Source organism: Calonectris borealis, chromosome 1 (assembly GCF_964195595.1).
Source record: "Calonectris borealis chromosome 1, bCalBor7.hap1.2, whole genome shotgun sequence".
NCBI lineage: Eukaryota > Metazoa > Chordata > Aves > Procellariiformes > Procellariidae > Calonectris > Calonectris borealis.
In genome coordinates, this window is record NC_134312.1 from 63,252,372 (window position 1) to 63,278,981 (window position 26,610).

At 41.6% G+C, this 26,610-nt stretch overlaps 1 protein-coding gene across 7 annotated transcripts in view; it reads right to left on the reverse strand.

Moving 5' to 3' along the window:
• The window catches only part of TBXAS1 (thromboxane A synthase 1), a 235,350-nt gene that overhangs the window by 95,047 nt on the left and 113,693 nt on the right, over positions 1-26,610 (reverse strand). For 6 of the 7 annotated variants that reach the window (XM_075157658.1, XM_075157666.1, XM_075157705.1 and 3 more), the window contains exons 5-6: positions 9,743-9,859; positions 2,345-2,433 (exon numbers count right to left, since the gene is read on the reverse strand). In XM_075157658.1, coding sequence (XP_075013759.1) covers positions 2,345-2,433; positions 9,743-9,859 — 206 coding nt within the window. The remainder of the gene's footprint in view (positions 1-2,344; positions 2,434-9,742; positions 9,860-26,610) is intronic. The other variant, XM_075157690.1, reaches the window with a different exon arrangement.

Consider the following 26,610-nt stretch of genomic DNA (forward strand, 5'->3'; position numbering starts at 1 on the left):
TTTAGATTTGAGCTTTGCCAACAAGACATGTTTCCATCATTCTGACAAATGCTGGTGCTTAATAACGATCACCTTCTCTCTGTCTACAGAGTGAACATATTTTCATATAGCTCAATAATTCCACTAGAAATTTATTAAAAAATAAACAATTTCATTTGTTACTAGCTAGAAATCGAATGCAACATATCAGAGATTCATAAGCATTTTGTTAGTATGCATCCTAATAAAAGATCATTCCATTCTCATTTTAAACTGCAGAAACCACATCTACTACCAGTCCAGCCTAAACTCTCAGTGACAAGAGGTGCTTAAGTAAAATTTCCTGTTAAGGATTTTCCTTCGTCTTCTTGACAGCTCCTTTGTAATGTAAAATTGTGGTCAAAACCAAGAGGAACTGACACCATGTGAAATCTGTATCTCTGCAGAGGCGCAGCAAATGCTTTGAGAACTACAAATGATCTGTGGACCATGATCTAGAAACTTCAGAACTTACTGAATCTCTCCCCGAGTATCTGATCATCTATCCAGTTGTCTCACCATCTTTATTTCTACTGGGCATTAGCAGCTATATTTAGTTTTGAGATAAATGGTCTGAGAATGTAAAATATCCTTGAAATTTGATTCTTCTGATCTGTGGTCAAGTCTGCAATGACTGTTATTCTATGTACGTTCCCTTACAAAAACCTAATATCAAATTCTCTCGTGTTTTAACCTGAGTGAGCATGTATTAAGAGAAGGACAGGACTCAGGCCCAGTATGCCCTGTATATCTACTGTGAAGCAGCATTTCTAAACTATGACCTTTGGGCACTGTCATTCTGATGACACCAGAGCAGATTTGGAAGATAACAATAGAACTGCAAAGCTAAGTAACTTCTTTGGGTTTTCAACTCTCACACACAAAAAAAAGCATTATTAGAAGTTGAAATGTTAAAAGAGGGGGCACTGCATTAAAACAATAATTTCAGAAGCACTAGATCATCTACCTCTCCAAGGTACTGAAAAATCTTAAAAACTAAATTTTGCGTTGTTGGTGAAACACAAAATGGCTAAAGACAGCTAACGTACAAGACAACAGGAGGTTGCAGATAGGGTATTTACCTCCAATAAATAGCTCCAAAGGCAATTCTGGGAAACTGAAGTGCAATGAAAATCACATTAATATATGTCAAACCTGCTGAAATGGTAGTATGATAAAATAACTGGAAGATCATATTCTGAGATGGTCAACATCATTCGTTTATACTTTCAAAAGGTCTTTTCCAAAGTGCCTCTTGAGAGGTGAAACCCTATCATGGATCAATAGCTAAAAGACCAGGCAAAGAAAAAGGACAAATGGAAAAAAGGGAAAAGCCTGGAAGGACTCAAAAGGTCAATTTTCATCAGAGCACTATGCTAAGCATAATGTATCTCAAGGTTTCATAGCATCTCTTCAGATGTTTAATAAAGAGATCTCTGTGCACACACATACACTTGCGTATGTACTTGAAAAGAGACAGATGAATTGTGGCTAAATATCTATTTCTTTAGATGAAACAAAATTATTTGCACTGCTGCAGTTTGGGGGAAATCACAAAGAACTTCAGAGGGCACTGACCAACCTAGCAAATGAAGTGTATGCAAAATAGTGCCTATTAGAAAGAATGCATTTGAAGTACTCATATGCCGTACAGGGTCCTAGAAGAAATGCATCTGCTCAGAGAAGGGGCTAGACAGTGTTGTGAACCGTTCAGTGAAGACCTCTGATGAAAGAGCAACAAAAAAGATAATAGGATATTAAATGCATAACAAATGGGAGGAAGCACAGTATGGAAAATATTAAAGTGTCATTTTATAAATCAGTGATGCATTCTCATCTAGAGTACCAATCCCATCGTTTCACAAAAGGCTAGCGTGCCATTAGAGGGGGTTAGGAGGAATGTGGTAAGAATGATTAAGTGCTCAAAAAAACTCATATAAAAAAAGCAAGAGGGTGATAGACTAGAGGGATTTGATACCAGATCAATTCCTATATTTTTACATTATTGGCAGACAGTAAAGAGCGGACTGGACAGGGACTGATGCAGCTTTCCTTTCTGCTTCCAGCTGTTAAAACTTCATTAAACAACAGCTAGAAATACATTAGATGCTTTTCCAAAATTACTTTTCAAATATGCAATGGCTGCCCCCAGGAAGAAAAGGCATCTATCAGACACATCCTCTATTAAACTATGATCTCCACTTATAAAAGCAAGGGAGGAAAAAAGAAATCTTCTTTTATGCAGTAAGCGCATATTTAGAATAACTGCTGCTATTGACGTTTTTTTTTTTAAATCTGCTACTAATTTCTGGCATGTTGAACATACCTCTGGATATCAAAAGCTTTGCCAGAATCTGCATAGACTTTCAAGTTACACAGCAGGACGTCACAGGCCTGGTTTATTAGCGGTGTCATCTAGAAAGGAACACATTGTATTGTGAAAAACATTAAAATGTTAAAAAAAAAAATATTCTAAATTAGTTTTATCCAGTAGATGGGACAGAGCTCTCAGGATCCTCTGCAGGTGTGGCCAGGCACTTCTGCACAGGTAAGATGAAATGTTGGGATTGTCTGCCAAAAATAAACCTACACATTACAGGCATGCCCTTCTCCAGCTCTGGGCCTAAATACGAGAGGCTCTGTCGCTTACCTGATCTTTGGTTCTTGCCCACCTGTGGCTATATACACAGACAGCTATCAAGCAAAGACATCCCCCTCTCTTTTTAATCATTCCCTGTTCCAACTGACGATTTATCACGATCCATATTTACAGTACATTACATTTACGTTACATATGCTCCAGGGCAGAAGGAATAATATTTTCCATAGTCCCAAAGTCCTGTAAAGATATCAGTATCAGAGGCCCAGCATTTCCATCCTACTGTCCCTCAGTTTGAGGGATTTAACACGTACATTAGAAAAGCACCATGTATACCACTACAAGTTGCTGAGGGCAAACTGCTATTCCTACACGAGGAATGGGTTTTCTGGAGTGGTGATGCCATTAAATGGACATTTACATGAATTTATTCAGCTCATGGTTCTTTCCAGTCACTGATACATGATGGTCAGGTAGACTTACCCACAGCCTGGCTGTAGCTAACAGTGCAATAGTCTCCTCTTTAGTCTCCTCTCCTTTCTTCATGGAAACCATGACATAGGCAACCATCAAGACCTCATTGAAGTCTCTCTCTCTCTTTCTCTTTAACTTTTTACATATGAAAAGCATCAGACACTTGCCTTGATCACGCCTACTGGGGGGCAGAAGAAGGGCGTAGCAACAATCCAGCCGTGACCCTAAAGGCATTATCTGCTATGGCTCTTTCTCCATAGAGACTGCCGGGAGATCCTTCTAGCCTACAATTTAATACCGCAGTCTTGCCTCAACAATTATGCCAAGCATCAGCAGACATACGCACAGAAACCTGCCTTTCCTTCCTCAACAACCTCCTTCAGCATACGGATGTCAACAAACATGAGAACAGACTTGTCCTACTCCTTTGACATTCTTGTTACCAAAAAAGACTTACTGCAGCCTCTCAGCACACTCCGAGAGCTATGCAGTCTACCCAGCCAAGTCCATTTTGCTTGGCACTTCTACCTCTGTGAAACTGGCATAACACTTTGTGCACAGGCACACTGCCATCCTAACACATGGGCAAGACTATACGCAGTCAAAAGGCCAACGTGGGAGCATCCAACATGTTTTCCAAAGGCAGAAGTCTGAGTCAAAAATGTGTCTAGCTGCTCTCGAGGTCCCGTACCTATATGGGTCGGAGCAGGTTGTCGCTATTTCAGTTCAAAGCCGGATTGATTTGGGCTTTGCCACAGACTCACAAGACAATTCTGAAGCCAGATTAGTATTCGGTAAAAGTAGCTGGTATGTGTTTGGGAGGTGCACACCACGTTATGTGGCAGTTTTCTTCCCCTTTTGGCTTTCTAAAGAAGGTCCCCTGCAGCGAGCTTCTTCTCAAGTGGTTCAACAAAATTAACACATTTCTGTTCAACAGATTGAACCAGGGTGAAATGCTTTATAATCTCTGGGTCCAGCCCCTCCAACGAACTGAACCAGTCAAGGAGAACAAAATGAAAATCCATATTTTAACAGGTATGATGTTTCCTAAACAGATGGTGATCATTTCAGATTTTCCTTTTATTGCCTTATTTTTTCTTTTATTCTTCATCACATCACCAGACCTGCAACCACCCAGCTGGTTGCTATTGCTTTCCAACAGCTGGCAGAGATGGCAGGGGCATGTACGCCTGGCCAGGGCACCTCACAGCACCTCTGCACTTTCCACATTCCACCAGTCTTTCAAAATACTGTTGCAAATCATTTCTACCCATAAGATATTTTTATTAGCAAATCTAACCAGGAAAATGGGGAGGGGGGCACATGGATTTGATTTATTGTTAGCATGATAGGACAGAGTCATATCAATGAGACAATTATTTGCATATGAAAGCTATGGGGGATATCTACTCAGGAATCCTGGGTTTGGATTTGGGTTTTTATTCCCCTGAGGGACATAAATTAGTCCAAGATTGTTAACTACAAAGACCACAGACTGAAACATTCTCAAGTCCCTTAACACTTTAAACTCTTTGTTCAATTGTCAAGAAAAATAAAGTAGTGTTGGGGGAGGTGAACTACACCAAACTTTGAAAACCAGCACAGAAACAGACACGTTGACCTGCACCGCCTTGGGTATCACCAACTTCCTATACATTATCATTTGCCAGTCAGAACATAAAAGCTGCATAACCTGCCTGGGATTCAGTTCTTGGTGGGTAAACAAACCCCAGCTGCTCTGTGTTCAGATTCGCTGAGAGTAACAGGATGAAGAAAAATCTAAACAATATGGTCCCTGTAAATATTTGATCTGCCAGTTATCTAATAGCAAGAGTAGCCCAGAGTCCAAATTTCTTTCTTTCTGCCAAAGAAGAGCATTTGGGGTTAGGGTTTTCATGATGCCAGGAGCTTTGCTGTATAAATCCTGCCAATATGTTATTTGGCACGTAACAACAATTAGTTTCTGATTCCGCGTACGCACAGTGCATGGGGATGTTTGTACTGTTCAACGGCATCAGAGTCACGTTCCTCTAGTCAGATGTGGTCCTCAGTATTCACTATTATTATTCCCCTTATTATTATCTCCCAAACTATAAAGTAGAAGGCTGGATCATATTCACTGTAAACAGACACACCGGAGACTTTACTGTTCAGATATAGTATGCAGAGGTCATGTTGGGCCTCTTGTCCCACAAATGGAATGAAATATAAAGGAGGGAGAAGGAAAAAGGATACATCCCTAACATAAGAATTTCTTCCGTACCAGATTTCTAGTCCCCGATTAAAACCAGGAAAAGAGCGGAGCGTCAGGAAGATATTTGTGAGAGGATTTGTTTCCATCACCTCACAGTGAGGCCGTGCTATTCATGGGCACAACTTCCCAAAGTGAGCAATGCAACCGGACACTGACTTGCGGCTGAAGGATGTGCACATTTCACATATCAGCTTTTACATTAGTGGTTTGCTTTCTCTCAGGCGCACACACTCGCTTTGCTGAGTAACAGTAGCCACTTTGAGAGACCCTTTCAAAATGCCTCTGACCAATGTGCGCAAGCAGAGTAAGAGCAAATCAAGGAAACCTCAACAGCTGGGCTGCCAGATCTTATGTCCTAGTGGGACCCGGAAGATCTACGTGCCTGAGAGTGACGCTAGAGGATTTTCCTGCACTGTTCTGCCATGTTATTACAAGTTCTGCTTTGTGTCTCCCTTCATTTGAAAGAAAATGCCTCAACACAAACTCCACTTTGCAGGTTATTTAGGACAATGCTACATTATGCTGTGCTCTCTTCTTTAATTTTTGTGTTCTGTTTTGTTTTAATGGTTGGTTAATGGAAGAGAGGATTCCCGGCATACTGATAGAAGATGACAAGACTACAGCAGCACCATCAGAATGAATAAAAATCAATAGGTTTTCTGCTGGTGTTGGCTGTAAAAGAGAGCAAAACTATTTATCAAGTCTGACAAGGGGTCTAGAACTGCAGGATCATCACAGGCACCACAGCAAAAAGAAGAGGAACAAAATAAGAAATACTAAATAGGGAATCAAGGTTGCTACAGCAAGATCACTAACACATCAGCTTGTTTCAATACATAACCGCTGAGGAGAGCATGACAGGAACACCGGTGTCTTTTACTTAAGGACCTCCAGGTATTTTACTTCACCAATTCCTCATGAATTACATCTTGGATCAGCTTTCAGTGGTCGGTATTATTCCCATTTAACAGATGAAAGTTGTTTCACACACAGAGAATTTAAGTAGCTTCTGCCAGATCACCCACAGGCAGTCAATGGCAGAGCTGGAAGTGAAACTTCTGGGTCTCCTGCCTCCTATCTCTCATTTCTCATTCTTAGCGCTCCCATAGCAATGGCACTATGAGGTGCATTCAGGGGTCTCACTGGAAAGGGCTTATTATCAGATCTGCTACCAACTCCAGTGGCATCTCACGTGGGATGCTACCAAATCTTACAGCAGGATCAAGCTTACAAGTCTATTGATTTATGCTATGCTCACCACTATAGTATTTGAATTTAATGTTATCTAGAGCCAAACCTTCCTTCAGTTGGAGTGGACTGCTTTACTAATCTTTACATACTCGTTAGAAAAATAAAATTAAAAAGGGAGAACACACAATGTATAGAAATCCATAAAAGCAACGGTGAAACGGTGCACGGCTTTTAAAGACAAATTGAGGACACAGAGAGAGAAAACTGGAAAAGATGCCAGAAAAGCTTGAAAAATGTTAGGAAAACAACTCTCTGCGTACACGCAGCAATCACTACACTGGCTACCCAAGAGCTCTGTAACCTCTAGTTTCAGTTAATTGCTCATAACTTTGCAAACTTCAAAATTTCTGGGATCAACTTTTCCTCATTTGGTGACTGGCTGTTGGAGATTTATGCCAAACTAAGGGGAAATTCCTCAAGCTTAGTGAACTTCTCAGTGACACTACACCGCTTCCGTGGAGAGACAAGGGCAAAGTACGCCTCTGTCCCCAGCCACAGCACCCAGACGCCTTTGTGGGGCATTACAGGTCAAACCTTAGCAACGTACACTAGCTCTGTCTTGGGTTTTGTCCTCCAGCAGCCAGGCCAAAGACTGGATGACCGGCTTTTTGTTATTGCTAGTGCTGAAGCTGTCCTTTAGCCTAGTAGTAGATTCTTGTGTTTCCGAAATGGAGATATCAGGAACCTACACTCAAGTCTCCAGCCCTCTGTGCATCTTTTATCTGAAGTGATTGCTGTGGGGAGCACAAGGAGCCATGAACATTTATTGCTCTGTCACAAGCTAATAGCTCCCAGTTCTCCCAGAGCATCCAGACAGACAAGTCTATGTTTGGAGTGGCACTAGGGGCTGCGGTGCTCAAGGGGAACCACTCTCCAAAGCTACTCAGGAGGTCTCCAGTCTCTCTAGCATCACCGGGGAGTTTGCATAGGGGAACAAAGGCAAAGCAGACATCCAAAGTGAACAGAGAGGAAGACTGGTGTAGGGTTTTGTCAGAGCTCAGCTTTCTGTGGCAAAGGAATCAATGTCTTAGGAGAAGAAATGAGGAATGTGTCTAGTGGTATTTATATTTATAAATATGTATAAAACAACATATCCAGGATGTCTTCTACATAACTCTTAATACTCTGTAGTATGGCCAATACTAGAATATGGTATTTTTGTTTCCATGCTGCTGTAGAGGTTCTGAGAGAGTACTAAATATAGGAGAGTTAAAAAGTGAGATAATAATTAATGAGCATTGATTTCCTTTGAGAAGTGTTGGTATGGCTCCTAAATTAAGCAACAGCAAGAGAAGCACATGGGCGAGGACTTAAGTTGCATTAACTTCAAATCCCAGGACTGTTCATGTATTTGGGTAGGAAATAAAATGCAAGGCTGAAGAGTGCATCCATTCAAAAGAGGTTCTTAGTCTCACATGGACTTAATGCAAGCGTCTCTCTGTGTAGGGATGGATGGTCTTCTGGTGAAGACATGGGTCAGAGGAACAAAGTTGGGCCTTTCAGAGAGACCTTCCCCACTCCTCGTTTTCCCACTTTCTGTAGACTGGGAGGAGAAAGTGACCATTTCCAGGTCACCCTGAGCCCCACACACAATCACACCCCTTCCACAGAGTTTGGAAGAGGCAGCACAGGGAAAGCTGATTATCAGGTTAAAAATAAAGATCTCAATTTTTGCATGTGAGGCAGCTACCAGGTGCTGGCCAGCCCTCCATTTTACCTCCTACCACCACCCTCTTCCTGCGTTGCAGCTCCACCACCAAGCAGTGCAAAGTGAGCACTGTGACTTCTCCTCCCATCCCGGTTTAATCGGTCAAACCCTGCAAACCCGTGCCTGCCCGGCCCCAAAGCACGACGCCCAGGGCCTCCGCCTGCTCGCCCTCACCGCTCCCCTCCGTCAAGTCTCCCCAGCTGGTGCCGGCAGAGGTTGCTCTCCGCAAATTGAGGGGAGCGCGGCTTTATCTTTTGTTAGTCCGCCAGCAAAGAGCCGACGACCTGCAGTAAGGCAGATTAATTTCCGCTAGGAAAATGCAAAACTCTCCTCTCCCCACAACGCCATGAGCAACTGATCACTTGCATATTTAAACATCCTCGCCTTGCTAAAATTTCACGATGGAGCCAGTGACAGAGCAAATGTCGGGGCGCATAACCAATGGCATTGTCAGTCGTGATTAATCAGCATCTCCGCCAGGCTGGCGGCCAATTAGAATTTACCATAATAAGGAGGTGACAGCCGGCGTTGCTAAGCGACCGCTGTCTATAGGGCTGGGAGAGCCAGACACATTTAGATGTTACTGTGGATTTCGACAGCGGCATGTCAAAACAACACAAGCGTCTGCCCAGTGGAAAATTTTACAACCCAGGACTGGGCACCGGAGTGAGGCATGGTTCCCTTTCAGAATAAAATACATAAAGGAAGAGGTGGTTTTTTGTTGTGTTTTTTTTTTTTTTCCTTGAAAGAAGACTTTAACCAGTCAATCATTTATCTGTGTTTAATTAAGAGATGTCGTGTCACTGGAATAGGACTTTGTTACTGGGTAATGGGTTCCCATGACTAAGTAAATGCTGAGACATTTATAGGAAATTAGCAGCAGGTCATCACAGAGACATTTATTTTCAGTCAGAGGTATTTATCTGGCAATGACATTCTGTTCCAGTGACTTATTTTATTATATGAAAGGATTAAAGAATAAAAGGGGGGGGGGGGGGGAAGGAGACAGAGAAATGAAAATAGACTGACAGCAGTTCCCGTGTTAACACAAGAGCTGCTGACTCTGCAAATCACAAAAAGCTATGTTCCAGCTGGGAGCAATAACCTTTCCTATACTTTAGCTTACTCCTAACAGGGTGGTGGGGAGGAAGGTGTAAGGGTCCTTTTTGAGTTTGCTACACTTTTATAGACAAGCTGGCTTATATAGAGAAAGACAGAGGATCATATCCTCAGATGAGCTATTCTGATTTTCACCAATCTATGACGTGGACCACACCGTACGTACGCTCTACTGCACGTGCTCTTCAAGTCTAAATCAACTGGCACAAAGTAGCGGGTTTTACCTATTCTTAATATGGACCTATATAAAGTAGATGCCTACACAAAAGAAAACAATTATGTCTTCCAAATTATGAAAGCAACACTGTCTACACCTTACCTCTTTCAGTTTGGTATCACTGAAGGCTGGGGTCAGGAGACTCCGGACATACTTCCATCTGTCGTCACGAAGACAAAGGATGCTGTCAAGCATTGGCTTAGAAATCAAGTTCGGCTTCTAAGTCAAAAGAAAACATGATTCAGTTTTAACACAAATGCAACTAGAGCTACTTGAGACTCTGGAACTCAGAAAGATTGGCCATGAATGGCGTTGCACTGCTGTCCCACGACAAGAGAGGTTCAAATCAGTCCCAAACACCAAGCTAAACATGGATGAGGCTGGAGAAAATTTCTCATTTTGCTGCACGCACTTCCTCTTGGGCTTGTAAAAGCCACGGGCCAGTCCAGTAACTCCTTGCTCAGACTGTTCTGGTTCTGCCGTTCCTGGTGTTCTCCTGTGATTGCCAGTTCTGCTTTGCTGAACCCTGGCTTCTTTCCTCCTTTTCTAAGGTGACTAGCAAGAGGACCTGTCAACACTCCCTCTCCGTGTGACATGAGTGCCAACGCACCGCACGCGGGTGTCGGTGGGGGACACAATTTCTGGTGACAGCTGGTATGTCAGACTGTTACATGCATTTTAAAAGTCTTCAGAAAATATGTTGATTAGAAAGCAAGTCCCAGTCCTTACTCTGTCTATAAGAAACACTCCCACGAAGAAGTTGTGGCCTGGGACTCTTACAGCTTCAGCAGTTGGTCAAACATAGTAGTTTAAAGCACTGCCCCATGAAGTTCTGTACCAAGATGACTGCTATGGATTTGCTAAATTTTAATCCTCCCCACCAACTAAGAAATCCCTATCCAGAGAACAGTGATATTCACCAAGGAGTAAAAGGATAAAAAAGATGAAAGAGGAAGCGTGTCAGAAAACAATGCAATTACGCCTGGAAGAGGCCTCAGGATATGTCCAGCCCCATCGCAAAATCTACTACAACTTATATTATTGCCAGAGGATGTTTCCTCATTGTTCTTGAAGGCCTCCAACAATGGAGATTCAATAATCTCCCCACGCAAGCTCTTCCAGTGCTGGACTACTCTTACCATGGTAAGAGGCTCCATCTCTCTTGCTGGAACTTATGGTCTTTAGTCTTTGTGCTACCACAGGCATAGAAAACAGGTTATTCTCTCCCTCTTTGCAGCAGCCCATATATACAGAAGGCTATAATAACCACTAATCACATTGCTGCCATCTACCCCAAAATACACCAATTCGCTCAATACATACTTATCAGTCATGTTATCCGGGACCGTTTGTTCAGTCTTGTTGCTGTCCCTCTGCATAGTCTTGATTTACATCTTTCCCAAAGGTATAGTCCCTATGACTTGACATGGTACTCCAGACAAGGAAGGATTTCTGTTCATATGTTCTGCAGGCTACATTCCTCTCTATTCACCCCGGAATACTACATACCACAGCATGACAATGTCGACTCATGTACTGGCTTGTGGGTCCCTGCAACTCTCAGACTTTTTTCTGAATAATTGCTCCACAGGAAGTTATTCCCCAGCCTTTACTATTAAAGTTGGTTACTCCTAAAAGTGGTATATAGAACATGTCCTTACTGAACTGCGACCATTCTTTTTATGATTACTTCTCCAACTGATCAAGACCACTTTGAATTGTAGCCCTTTCTTTCATAGCGTCTTTCATCCTTACCAGCTTAGTGCCTTCTATAGAAATTGTTATTGCCCTCAGTGCCACTGTCTAAACCATTAACAAAAGTACAGAATAGCACTTGCAAAGAAGCCACCTCTGGGATCCTCCCAGCTCGTGCTTCCCTTCTGACAGCGGGCTGTTCCTAAAACACTTTCCAAGTCATCTTCAATCAGTATTTCAGGTACTGTACCTGTCCTCCAGACAAACCATCCTCAAATTGGTGGGTGGGGGTGGAAGGTGTACACCTCTGTAGATATCAGGCTGTACAGAGACAATCATTTATGCATGTGAGATCTGCTGGCACCCAGGCCCCTGCCTACCTGCCCAGGGTAGCAGTGGCAGTACAGTCCCTCATGCTATCAGTAGCAGCAGTATCCACTTTACTGGGAAAGACTCAAACAAACCAAAGACACTTTGGCCTTCCCAATGCCATCTGTTGATCCCTTTCACCCTCTAACATTTTCTTTCAGTCCTTCTTTTATTACTAATGTACATGAAAAATGAGTTCGGACCACCTGTTACATACCTGGATACTTTCATCTCATTTTGTGCTTTGAGACTTCTGATTTTATTGTCCCTACATGCTATTTTTTTTTCCTTGTTCTTGGAAATCTGACCTACTTCCCACTCTGTAAAAAAACTTCTTCTCTTCAGGGGCCATGAAGAGCTGACAATTTAGCTACACTGGTCTTCTACTGCACTTCCTTAACTCTCTTCCTTATTGGAAGAGTTTGCACTTAATATTGTTTCTTTAAGAAGCTGCCAGCTCTCCTTAACACCTTTTTCCTTTACACTTGCCAGAATCTTGCTACACCGCATAAGCTTGTAAAATGCAGAAGCCTATTTTATATTGCAAACAGGCCAATGGGATAGTTTTACATTCTCAGCGACACCACCCAGTGTAGTAAACTAATGTCACTGAGCTGACACTACAGACCAGCTTTGAGCAAAGATGAGCTGTTTTCAAGTAGAAGAGTATCTAACAGGATATTAAGCTGAAGGAAGAGACTGACTCAGGTACTCTCATCAGATGACTACTGTAAGATAAAATATGGGCACATTTTTAATGTATACATAGAATATCCTATTTCGTGCAATAACAAGGAAAATTTGGGACAGGCTGTCAAAGCTGAAGTGGTTTGGATTGTTTTCTCTGAGTATCCACTTTAAAGAAATGTTCTGTTTTCTAACTTGCCAGTAGGTATCTGTTCTGAGAATCAGAAGTGCAGCTAGAGAGACCATGACTCAATGGAGCGCTGCCTCATTTGTTACAGATATTCAAAGGCATAGTAGAATCAGAAGAAAGAGGCTCTGGACAACGGGAAATGCGCATCATCCTTGGAGAAAGCACTGTATGCTAGCCTCTGCTCCACAGTTGTTATGTGCTTCTAGGGAAGCCCTTTACACTAAATCTTGACTCAGCTGGTCACCAAATAAGTATTCCTTATTTCTTTGGTCTTCAGTTTCAAGCCCAGAGGCTGATTGCAGAGCTCCTGAGCACTCACTAATGCCACTGAAATCAACAACAGGGAATGTGCCTTGATCACACAAAATGCATTAGTCCAAGAAATCAGGTCATTGAATGGAGCCCCCAAATTAGCAAACACTCTGGTCCTGTGCTCCAACCACCAGCCTTCACTCCTGATTTACAAAGTGGAGATATCACATCACCTCCTCAGAACTGCTAACGATACATTAACATTTCTGAGGCACTCAGAAACTACAGCGAAAGAGCAGAATAACAATTCCCACAAGGAAATGACTGATTCTGTCTTCCAAACAAGGTTTGAATAGTGTACAGGAAAAAAAAAAAAAAGGAAAAAATTATAGGGCAACACTTGGAAAAGTATTTTGCATCCACTCCTAAATTGAAGGCTGCCCAGTCTGTGCATTCTGTAAGACAAATCTCCTCTGGAAGACAAGGCTCCACTTAGATAATAACAGATGCGATATAAATCTGACTGCATTTGCCTTGAAAGCAAAACCCCTTCCTAAAATCAAACGTTCACCCTAAAAAATGCTCCTAATTGCATAAAGACTGTATATAGCGCATTCACAGAGAGGGGCCCAGTTACTGACCAAAAAGCCTGTTAACTGTAATGTTATAACTACAACATTAAACATAGCATTGCCTTTTTAGCACTACTTTATGTCAGTAATGCTCCCTTAACTTATTTTTGGTATGTATAGTATTATATACATATAAACGTTGCAACAAAGGAAAGACAATTTTGGCCATAAATTATTTTATTCTGTCTCTTTAAACTGGGTACACAAACATGTTTGTGTTTATTGGAATAGCATCAGTGTGACTGACAGTGTATAGCCGATTTCATTTATCAGGTTTTCCTTATCGTTTCTGCAAACACTTTCCTCCTAATTGCATAACCTATGTTATAGGTTCATATAGTAGGAATGAAAATGGATTTGGTATGAGAATGAGCCTGAAGTATCTTAGTGAAAGATGAAGTGTCACCTCTCTCCGAATAGACGAAGCACTAGCTGTATCTGAGAATTCTTGAGCCTATAAAAATCACTAAAAAAATTACCATGGGAGGTAGCTGTAATATTTTCAGGGGTGGGATTTTGGTTTTTAGGCGGGGATGGAGGTTGCTTTTAAGTCAAATGCAATCAGACTCCTATTCCATCTAGCATTATCTAAATACTCAACAACTGCTCTGCGCTTCCTTCTGCCGTGTAATCAACCATTTCTGACCGTGGTACAGTAATGCTGCATGAAAACTACTGGCAGCACAGTAATCTGCTGCAGCATACCTGCACAGTGCTACCGAGTTCCCACAATCACAGACATGCCATCAGAAACAACAAAGAAAATTGGAGGGATTTGCTTCCCAACAAATCCTTTAAAACACCAGTGCTTTTAAACAGAAAACAGAATAACGTTTGCAGATGAGCAGCATCTCTGCAATTGATGCAAGAATTCCCTCCCCATTAAGCTGTTCCTTAGGCTGACCCTTCAGACCCAGTTATTGGCTTGTTTGTCCCCGAGTCAATTTGGCTTACTGTGTATTACTAAATAATTCAGGCAAGCTACACTTCTCTGGCTCTGAGGCCAAGTGGTACAGAACACCTCCTGTCCCCGAGGTTAAATCATTTCCTGAAGGGAACGGCCACATCCAAACTGCTTATGATCATGGTGCATGTTCACCTCCTGAACTGTGCCCAGACCATGCCTGAGGGACAATTAATCGATACAGGACAAAACCATGCTAAGCAGCATGTCAATATGGACAGCTGTAGGACCTACTCATGCACTAATATCCTGTCGCTGTTTTATTCTGGAGTATAACTGTAGCCTTGTGTGATTCATAAATCATCTGCTCCTTTTCTGAGTTTGTCACTAGACTGAATCTCTGGTAGCCCGCAATGACTGCCTGGAGCAGGAGGAAGGGTAGCAGCACCGCGATGTTCCCTCAGAAACCTTCTCTTGTTCCTTTGATAGAAAAATGAGGGATGAAGGTTTGCAACCAGCAGAAGGAAGTTAATGCAGCCACGCATTCTTAAAATATTCTGAATAGGTGAATCTTCAAAGAATCTAAAGGGCACCTCTAAAGACCTTTAAAAACCTACTAGCTCCAAAACCTACAATATAAAGCATTCACCTCCATAGAACCAGCTGCTAATCTACTCCACGTGCTTTGACAACACAGAAAGAAATGGAACTCTATAAAACAGGATCTCAGAAACTTTGTTATCTTAAACTTAGGCTTAATCATAGCCTAGTGCTAACAAAACCAATTAAAAAAGATTTACTTCAGCTGGAGCCAACCCTCAGCACTGAAAGCCTGGTAAAATTCAAACAAGGAACTAAGCTCTAGAGCACCCAAAATCCCAAATCCTAACAGTAACTCCAACATTAATTTGGCATTAGTCATACCTAGCAAACACCATTTTCCTTCATGTAAGTCCTCAGCTTTCTTCTAGCCCTGCAGGCTTTGTAGGATCCAACTTTAACTGGAATCCCATGCCCACGCTGCCCTGAACTTCAGCCCTAGTCTCAACCCTACAACCCATGCTAACGAGAGCCATTCGCTCCTCTCACCTCCAGCCTTTCTTCTGTACTCATGGACATTGCAGTAACCAGGGTTAAGTCCAGCTCTGGATTCCCCCAACTCCCACCCCCACCCTTTTCCCTCTTTGGGGAAATTTTTGGGGTATGTTCCCAATGCGAGGGGTCGTCCTTCTCCCAGCTCTTGGTCATGTCATGCAGCATCTGTGATAGCTCTAGGGGGAACGGGTCTCATCTTTTTCTCCCTGGGTGAGCTCCTGAAGGATGAGCAGGCAGCAGCACTGGCACATCAGTGGGTTAATTTGTTCATCTTATTTTCAAAGAGGGTTGCTGTCTTTGTCTTGCTAAAAATGGTTAGGTATTGCCATCCTGCTTAAGAAAGTGCATTTTTAAATTGAATTTAATGAAATGAAATTTAATGAAAAACCAGAGAGAAAGTTTGTAGCAGGAAGACAAGGCTCTATCACCATCCTTCAGACAGGAATTATTTGTAAAATCTTTTCATAAGATTACTTGTTCAGCCCTGCTTGTACCACTTGATTGACAGCTCATCATCACCAGGTCAGCCAGCAGGTGGAACCAGTACGCCCATGAACCGCTCAGATGGTATTTCATCCAGCCAGTAGCAGTGGCATGACACTTACAGATCAACATAACACTTCCTATTAAAAAAAGTAACAGAAACATCCCCCCGAGATATCTCCAGAAATACATCTTACCAAGCCTGCAGTAAGTGATTCACGAAAGTGGAAAGGCAGAAGATGCCTCCATATATTAGTTTTGAAAATTCCTTGTTGGTAAACTGATACAGTATATTCCTTCAAACTTGCTTTGTGTTTTGTAAGAGGAAAAGTCATGCTCAGCTCTTCCTGCATTCATGACATTTAAAGACACATTGTGTAGTGGCTTCTGGTTGAACCAGGAGAGCACTGTGTTGCATGTTATGAAAAACAAAACAGAGTTGGTTTATGTCATGTACCCTGTAGTTCATTATCACTTCCATCTAGCAAGTTCCTGCTTACACAGATGTTATAGCCACATCTCTTCAACATATGTATCACTTTTCTCTTCAAAAATCATCATTATATTGGAGCAAGACTCAACTCCTTACCCAAAGATCACAGCTTTCATGGAGGGCAAAGGCCTGGCATTGCCCACTGAGCACCAGTGCGGGAGACCACTGGGTCTGTCCCACCCCTCTGCTCCGCCTGCGAGGGGCCCCCCACCCATATAACACCAGAGGCCATCGCTACACACAGGTGGTGTCTCTGCCAGAGCAGACTCACTCTTCATTTGCCTTTCCAAAACTCCATATCCAAATCCTCAGATGCCACACACCCCACGCTGCCGCTCCCAGGTGACTGAAGTCAGTCTTTCCTTGACCATTAAAACTGTGCACACACATTTCTTCACAAACGCTTTTCCAAAACCCCTCCCAGATCATCATTAACCCTGCTGATAGTCTATTACACTTTTTTCCCCTCTGTAAAAGGCCATTTAAAACAAGTTTGATTTTAGTATCTGTGATTTAGGAGGTGTTCTTATGGCTGCAGAGGGAAAAAGAAAATCACCAAACTAACTCCAAAAAGCTTATGTTGCTCTGCAATTTCATAAAAGTGTCTCGTAAAAGTTTTTAGCTTAATTTGAAACCAACATGCTTGCAGAGAAGGGGAGAAAATATCCATGCATTATCTATTTCATTAAGCTTTTAGGTTCTCCTTGGTCATTCAGATATTTCAAAAGTGTGTTACAAGGTGGAATTGGTTTCAGTGATTATAGCAATTGCCTTCCGCTCTACTGTATAGATCAGACTATACAAAAAAGGCATTTCCAAGCCCATGCCTTTGTTGTCAAGTCAGGATCTTCAGCAACTGACTAATGGCTACTGTTCATCATTACTCATTGGAAAAATGGCACAGCCAACACCAGCTTACAAGTAAATACTGGCTTTTTTTCTCTCTGTGGCAAGCAGCCTGGAAACATCTGTTCTTGTCTTCGCAAATATTCTCTTAAGTCATGGTTTTGTCAATAGAAACCAAAGCGAGTCATTGCAATGAGGTAAATATAACCATTCATAAATGCTAAAATAAACACATATGGCCTCCTGCAGTCTGACCCAGACTGATGCAAGTCACACATCATTCCATTTGTTGGTGTAAGCAGGATCAAAATTAAGTCCACGCCTTCATCAGTTTGCATATGGTGGTGAGTTTGCATATTTGGGGTCAAAACAATCGAACCAAAGAAAAATTTACTGTCAATTAATTAGGAGTTTTGGTATTACAAACAAATTCAGGTTGTACTAGAGAACCTGTGCTCTATATGCAGTTTCTGCTGTACTGAGAAGCAGTTTTTAAACACAGTGTTTAAATCTACTTTCCAACTGACGTAACTGGACTTTTTCATGTTGCATAAAGTCATAAGTCTTTTAAAAGCCTCTCTGATTATGCACACTTTTCCTAGAGGAAAAGTTGAGGACCAGAAGGTTCCTTTTACAGGAATGTAAGGAGAATTTGGAGAAAAACAGTCCCCAGTAACATTTGCTACAGATATATTCCCATGCTTTTAATCATTGGCGTACATAGGAACGGTAGGCAATGCCCATAAGAACTTGGGCTAGATCCTTCCGTTACATAGGAACATCATATTGCATCGTCTGCTCGTTCAGAGACATCGCTGCAGCACCCTTGGAGATTCTGGAGAATATACCAAGAGAGATTGTAAGTACTACCCAGCCTCCCACTGCCTGTCCTCTAGGCTGCTGATCCTGTCATAATCCTTAGCCAAATGCCTTGGGTCTGCAGTTAGATACCTCAGAAGAGGATTCACCAAAGCTGAGAACGGAGTTGTCCAAGCTGCTGTGACAGCAATGCGGGAAGAGTCCCACACCTCCCTAGGGCCCCACCACCTCCCTTCTCATGAACATCATAACACAGTGCACTCCAGAAGAGAGGCCAGTACAGCTGTGATCAGGGATTACTCCCTTTATTTCAACTGAAAAGTGAAGGAAGTCATGGCGGTGACTCCCTTTCATAACATCACTGAGGAAACCGAACTCACACATGGGAGAAAAAGTTGTAATTCCTTCCTGGGGAGAAGGATGGGAAGAAGAGTAAGGAAATAAGAATAATGAAGAAGGAAAGAACTATCACAGCAGGAGTACAGCCTAGGGCAAGGCGTGGGGCGGGATAGTCCCAAACCCTCCTGTCCTTGCCAGGGGAATACTTAGGAGTGAACTGAGACTGGACTTAGAGCATTCATTCCCCTTGTGAAATGGGCTACAGTCCCAGTTCCTCTCCAAGGTCTGTTTATATAAAACTGTCATTAAATAAAGATACATAAGTAATATTTTGCAGTAATATCTGAAACCTTGGCCTCTGTGATCAGCAATATTTTGTAGTAGTGGCCTCCCTGATCCAGATGACTACCCTATTAGCCTGCAGAGATTCACTAACTTCTCTACCATGAATGCCAAAGACTGCATGGAGTGTGGAGTAGCTTCAACACATAAGGCTGCAAGTGCATCTTCCCCTAGAATTACCTATAGGTTGCTAGGTAGGGCACTCACCAGGGAGATGAGACGAGCATCTTGGAACGATTTCCAGGAAAAAAATGTATGAAAGCCTTTTTCATGCACTCTGGGCGGCTTCCCTTGTCACCGGGGACTGTATCGAAGAGGCCCAGTTCCATCAACTTCTCTTGTGACTCGAAGGAACGTGTTTGCTGCTGCTACTTTTTCTACAGAGCCTGAACCACCAGCCAGTTTCGAAGGTACCTGTGAGGTCTATCTCCTCTTGAAACATCATGTGCATAGGTCTCCCAGGCTGAACACGAGGTAGGTCTCAAAACTGCTAAGCACTTTGGCATCAAAGTGCTTTTGATGATACTTAGAAAAAGAATTGCAGGTGCCTGAGAAATGTCGGTGTTGAAATCACCAGTTCCAAGGGACTCAAGACACTTCCAAGCACTAGATACGGCTGAGCAAGGGTATTTTCAAATTAAGCTCCTCAAATGGGGGTTAAATGCTTAAGACTTTCTGATTACTAGTAGAGGCAAACTAGTCAGGTGAAGAGGAGATTTACCAATGGCTTAGTTTAAAAATATTACTTGTATGCAAAACTTATCTTCAGAGCAGAGTATATATTAAAAATGTCACTTTTTCACGTATTTCATATTTTATTAACAATTTTGGTTTGACCTCTTTCACTCAGATGTTGTAATATAGAAATAAAATTATAAACAGGCCAGTCTAGCTTAAAATCTCAAAGCACTGAGAAACACTAAAAGTAAATAAGTGAGTAAGTAGTAAACTCTTACCTAAAGCTGAGAGTCTTTTTAAAGGGTTTCTATCAGTCTTCCAAGTTCCCATGCAGCACCTAAAGTTGTTGCCTAATACCCCATTTCCTGTGTGACAACATCCTGATAAACAAAATATATTTCAAACTGTCATTTATCTAATTTGAAACAGAACATTTGGAATCAGTACTTCAGACCAATGATCTCCAGTACGTGTGAAACAACTCAAGGAAAAAGTATTTCACCTTTTTTCCCCACAATGCCAAAATGGAAATTTGAAAACAACGTCAAACAAAGAAAATAAAAGTTTGCTTGTGAAGACTCCTCATGGTTTTCAAAAATACAAATGGGTTCAAGATACTATTTAAATCAAACTACTGGAAGAAAAGGGCTATTAAAAATTAAAAACGTGGATGTAACCTCCAGCTCAGGAAGTCCAAAAGCCATGGACAGTCAGACGTTAGGGGGCTCTTCTATAGGAAATACCACTCTGCCCTTGCCCTGTTCTGCTCTTTCTCTAAGCATCTGCTGCTAGTCAGAGATAGAGCACTCCCTGGCCAAGTATGTCTCTTTTTATGTTAGTTTTCCTTTGAATAGTCATTCAGAAAGAAAACTCCAGGTCAGCTGTAATGGCAGCATGACAAGCTGTCAACAAATCACATTTGCAATATCCGCTTAACTGAAGAATTTGAATCCCCTGCCTGCTACTTCACAATTGTTTCTAATTACATTAAGTGTATATTTACACATCAGGGAAAAAAACAAACTTCATGTATTAAGATCTCCACATCTATCTGTCAAAACACTAATGCATTTTCCTGATCGTAGTAGCTGCTTGCGTTCCTCATTTATTTGTCCCTCAAGAAGAACTAGGCTATAAAACTTTGTAAGTAGTTGCATAGCACACTTTCAGGATTTTATCTTCCAAGATTTCATATTTGTGGTTATTTGTCTGGTTTCAATCAAGTAAAAAAAAAAAATCCCAATTTATCAAAGCATGTCAAAACATGCTTATAATGCTTATATGAAATAGCGTTTGTTCATTTGACTCTCACAAATTAATTTGAGCACATTGAGAATTAAGTGTTTGTCATAAGATAAAGTCCTATTGCGTACAGATAATATTACAGGACTTATCATGAGTTCCCTGGAGCTCGCAATTTCAGTGAAACAGCCTCACTTCCCAAACAACCTGTAACCAGACTGTTCCTCACATCGCTCTTATTTGATTTCTTCCAGGAGAGCAGCTAAAATGCTCCTCTGAGTATCAGCAAGTACCTTGTTCAAAATAAATTAACAGTATCAGCTTCTTTTGCATTCTCAAACATATTAGGCTTGTAATAGCAAGCAGTGCGGATTATGAAGCGTGAAGCACATCACCATATCCTGTCATCTTAAGAGTTCTAGGATAAGATAAAATTTAAAAACAGCCAAAAACCCCGCAGACTGGCGCCCTCGCCCCAGAGCTCACCGATCCCTTTCTTGCAAAACAATTCTCCTTCAGGCGACACAGCGTTTGGAGGGCCTTGGTTTCACCACCCCATTGCTTCAGTTTTACTGCGTTGTCACCGTAACATGGAACTAGAGGGATGGGTCAGATCCTGAATTCTCCCCCCATTATGTTTCCCAAAAAGCCAGCGCTAGCATTTCAGGTGTAGACAAGCTGGAAGCTCAGCAAATGCACACTAGGACAGAGCAGTATTTGGGATTTAGATTCTCTTTTATCGAGCGCCCAGGGAAGGAGCGTGTGCCAGCTGTGAGAATGAAACACCTGCAACCTTTCACTGAGCTTTAACCCCACAACAGCCAGGCGCACACGGAAAGACAACGGGGAACTGGAGTGGAGGTTGCCATAGTCCTGCCCTCTGGGACTTCCCATTTGAAGGAGAAAAGAGGACTCACCCTCTAGAAGACCACACATCCAGTGAAATTGCCAGGCTGCACCCATTACTCAGCGCGCACATCACACTTGATTGCACGCACCTAGCATTTTTGCAAGTTATCGGTGTCTGCACTTCCAAGCCCAGCTTTACTGGTGGGTGGGAGAAGGAGAAAAGAAGGGGTTGTAGTTCCCAACCATCAGTGCTGGCCATTGCAGCACGCGCTCCCTCATCACAAGAACTCATTTCGCATCTGCACAGCTGCTTCCCCCACATCTGAGGTCAGTGCTCAGTCCCCCCAGCATCCAACAGCCTGATAAAAAAAAAAGGGAACTTGAAATTGAAAAAATAAACCTCTGCAACATGTCTAAAACCCTGCTGAAATTTTTACTTAGAATAAATCTTAACCCTGGGACCAGCCTAAGTTCTTACAGCCAAAACTGACTGTGCACTGCCAATATAATATAAAAGCTACCAGGAGCGCCAAGGGAACAGCTGAAAAAAAGTGAGGAAATGAGAGCTGCCCCACTTGACCACAGAGGAGGGAAAAACCAAGGCTGTACCATCCAGCAGCCAGGGCATCCAGAGAACGTCTAATCTGACATGGTGAAACACCAATTAGGAAGGGGGCGTGCCCTCTAAAAACTCAAATCGAACATTAAACAAAATAAAACCAGAGCTGGTTAGAGAAGCTTAAATAAAGCCGCATGGTTGAGAGAAACTGGAAATACTGCAAAATCAATTTGGTTTTCCAGGCTTTCTGGAAGAAAAAATGGAGAAAAGTTCCAACAAAATATCTTGTTATATATGTTTTTGGAACAAAATAACTTTACTTTGCAAATTGAAACAACTTTGACTTTACACTAGAAGCTGTAACTGAAACAAAATATTCTAATCAACTTTTTATTTCGGCTTTTGACTCTTCAAAATCAGCCACAACATGAAACTTCTCTCTTCCACACATTTCCTAACCAAATCTCAGAAAACATTAAGGCCCATGTAAGGTATATATTTTTTTTAAATTCTTGATGCTGGTAACATAGCATGCCATCTATTCTTATTGCAGTCGATTACAATTATTATATTAAGAGGAAATTAAGAGAGCAAAATAAAGCATTAAAAGGTTTGAAAATCTTAGACTGAGTGCAGCCTTTGTATCCAAGCACATGCAAAAACGGGTCCAATTTGTTAGTTATGTTATCCTATACTACTTTTTCCCACAGGAGCTCTATTTGATTTTGCAAATGTAACATTTATAAAGAAAATAATGTCCTGAAAGGTTTTAATATTACATATTAAAAAAATCTTGCATGTGAAATGAATAGTCACAAACTCAGGATTCTCTACCTTTAGACATAAAGCTCACATGACAACTTGTAGAAGTTGTTAGTGAACTGTAGAGCCCTGTCACCAGAGAGCGATACTAGCAAGTGAGTTTCCTTGTTCTTTAATAATTTTTGTTCAGTCTGTGTTTACCGAGATTCTTCAGGGGCTTATAAACTTAAGCAGTTTGGTCAGATTTTAAAGTGGTTTTTATATCCAGCCCTTATACTAGAGGGAACAAAGCCAAAGTCAAAGAAAAAGACTTTGGGTTTATTTTTCCCCACAATGGATAAATAACCCTATCCTTTCCCTAGGCTTCTTCTCTGAAATAGCAAGACCATTTTGACTGAAAAATTCTAAAAGGAAAATATTAATTGAAGTAGTTAAAGTTTGATAATCTACTGAAAGGTAAACATTGTAACGGAAGACATTGGGCAACTTTAATTATAGATATCACCACTGCCTCTGCTACTATACAGCTTCTTTGGAACTGATGAAATACCAGTATAATCCTGATGACATTAAAACTTGACTGAAGGTCAACGACTGGTTAAACTGGAATGTTTCTGAGCCATTGTTAAATTATTCAGAATTATTTTAGGAAAGCTGCATAAAAAGTGCAAGAGTGCAGTTTTAGCTTCATCTAAATGCGCATACTTAAAATGGAAAGGGAAATGGGGAAACTGTCCTTTGCAATTGCCTTGAAAAGGGAAAAAAAAGAGTAGCTTGTGTATCTTTAACTTACAATTAATCTACCAGAGGACAACAGTGCAAGATTGTTCTTGTTTTTACTACTTATTTCCCCAAACCTTTTTCTGCAAGATTAAGCATGAAAGGAAAAGAAGATTGGGACATTATTTCAGTAAAGAATGTAGTTATTTTAGTTTCTATTGCTTAACACCAGTGAGAGGAGACTGGCAGGAGTAAATAATTAACAATGATCAACAATCCTTTTCTTTTGCTGTGGGATAGCTGTTTCCTGATCCGTGCATATATCTGTTGCTGCATATGTGTCTGTGGGGCTAAACGGAGCCTCCTCTAGCCATCACCCAGCCTTCAGAAACAGGTGAATCAACATGAAAATGAGCAGTGGCCAGGTGTGCTCAAAGTAGGGAGCACTCCTTACGCTGGAAAGCTGGCAGCAAGCCATGCAGTGTGAAGACTTGAATTTTGCACCCCTCTTCCTCCTTCCTTTTTCTTTTAAGTGTGGGGAATTTAACGCTGACGAAAAGTCAGCAGCACTGGCAAGGGCTCTGCATCTTTCCTTGGTCGTGGTCGGGAGCATCGCGTGTACAGTGCAGCGCTTCCCCTGCACCTGCATAACACACTGCAGCGTGTTCCCAGACCAGCCAACTATTTGCTATCAACTATTTACAACAAACGGTGCCAAGATATGTGGTTGCTATATAAACAAAGAAGAATTCTCACTAGAGACTAAAATAAGACCTGCCGACTCATTTTTCACTTATGATCTGTAAGATTTATAGCCGCAACACACTGTCAGTGGTAAGGAGCGCATCGTCTCTCAACATCCTTTCCCATGGAGGTTTTACTCTTGCAGAATGAACATTACATAGTGTACGATCACAAGCAACAAAACAGGATTGCAAAAATTTTTGCTTAGAACAAATCTACTGGAGTTAATTGCTAGATAATTTTGTAAAGATCAGAAGACAACTTTCCAGGCTCTGGTCAGAGAACCACTACAAAAACAGCTGCATCAATTTAAGATGCTACTACCCCATCAGCTGTTCGCCACCCCTCGTCTATTGGAGATTACCACCATTGAAATGGAGCTGGTGGAGAGCCCGTGTGAGCACTCATCATCTGCTTCAGTGCCAAGTCAGCCTGCATAGTTTTGAAAAAGTCCACACTGATACATAAACTAAGATGGATTAGCTTCTGAGCTGAACCAGGTGAGGAATGCTCACATGATCCATTCTGTAGGCCTTGCTGTGGGAATGGTAAGTCCAGCTAAGACATCTTAACAAAAGGTTGTTAGCATTGTGCTAGATAAGAATATTATCATTAGATTAGGGGAAAAAAAAAAAGGAAAGGAAAAAAACCTTTCATATGTTTAAGTTCAAATATAAACATAAAGGCAGGTAAATGGATTAAGCTATCTGAATGAATGACTGAAGAGAGAATTATTCCCACTATTTTTGAGATGACGATACTACTTTTAAAAGACTTAAAATGAAGAGCAGAGGCTTGCAAGGATTAGTATAATAATGCCTGCGTGCATCACATTAGCTCTCACTGAAGAGGAATGAACTTCACTTGCACACACACACGCCCTCAAATATAACTTCTATCACATTCGAAACAAAAAGCTCATCCATGAAAAAAAGTCACCTGCTTGCGTAATAGTTAATAGAAAGGATTCAAAAGTGGTGGGGGGAAACTGATCTGTAGCCAATGGAGACATTAGGAGAAATGATGCCCAGATGCAACCTCTGGCATTGAAAGTCACCACAGCACTGGTTGCTGGAGGCTGGGCAGATAAGCCAGAAGGAAGATTACTGTCACTGTCTGTCTTGCTATTACGCTAGTCTTTTGACTTCTGCTGCCGGCCACCTTTGAAAGAGGACATTCAGCTAGGCTACACAGATCTTAGGCATGATACATGACAACCATTCAAACTATCATATGTTGCCATGTCACATCTGCTCCAATGCTCAGTGCTGAACTTCTAGGCTTCTGGGTATGTACCTGTAAATGACTTCTCTGTGCTGTGAAACATCACTTGCATAGACCTGAACGGGTTCCTCTGCCACCAGATGCTTCAAAAGGACTTTTTGTTCATGAGCAGGTGAGTTATCTCCAAATGTGGACAAAGACATGAAAACAAAGCAAAGTACTGGGTCTGAACTCTGATTGCTCAAGTATATAAAAAGGCCAACTGAATGTTGTGATCTGAGCCTATATCAATTCTCGAACAAGTCACGAACTAACTACTCTTCTCCTAACAAAAGCAGACTGGGAAAGGCAGGAATCAAAGGACATGACACTCTACTATATGTCAAGAGCAGGAAAAAGGGAGAAAACTGTAAACAAAACAGCCAATCTGCTACTGACAAATAACAGTTTAAGAAGTCAGAAATGAAGGACTGTTGAAAACCTGTGCTATTAGACTGAATAAGCTTCAGAAAAAATATCCTCACAGCATATGCGTAAAGAAGTAGGATAAGTTGAACCTCCCTTTAAAAAACAACAAACCAACAGAAATCAAAGGTCAGGACCAGCAAAGACCAGCATGACCTGCACCTCCACTCCACGTGTATCACACCTACTCATAACACAGTCAGCTAAGGACAGGATTAGATAAGGAAGCAATACTATATTTAAACAGGAAAAAAATATTTATCAGCCTTAAGATTTCACATATTTTATCCAGAAATAAAATGTGTTCTTTAAATAAGGAACAGAGCCCTGGGAATAGATAGTCCTTTCCTGTCTATAAGTGTTGTTTGTCTTCAGCGTTGCAGTGTAAAAAAAAAAGTGCTGCAAAACCAGTAAATAAATAGCCAATGTAAGTTTGATGAAAGATTGGCTCAGAAGACTGCTTTTGGCCTGAATAGAAAGATATGCTTTCATCCTGTTTTGACTATACTCATACGTTTACCTAACATAATTGGATGTAGTTAATATTGCAGGAGCCTTCAAGCAGCGCACATTTCCCTCAT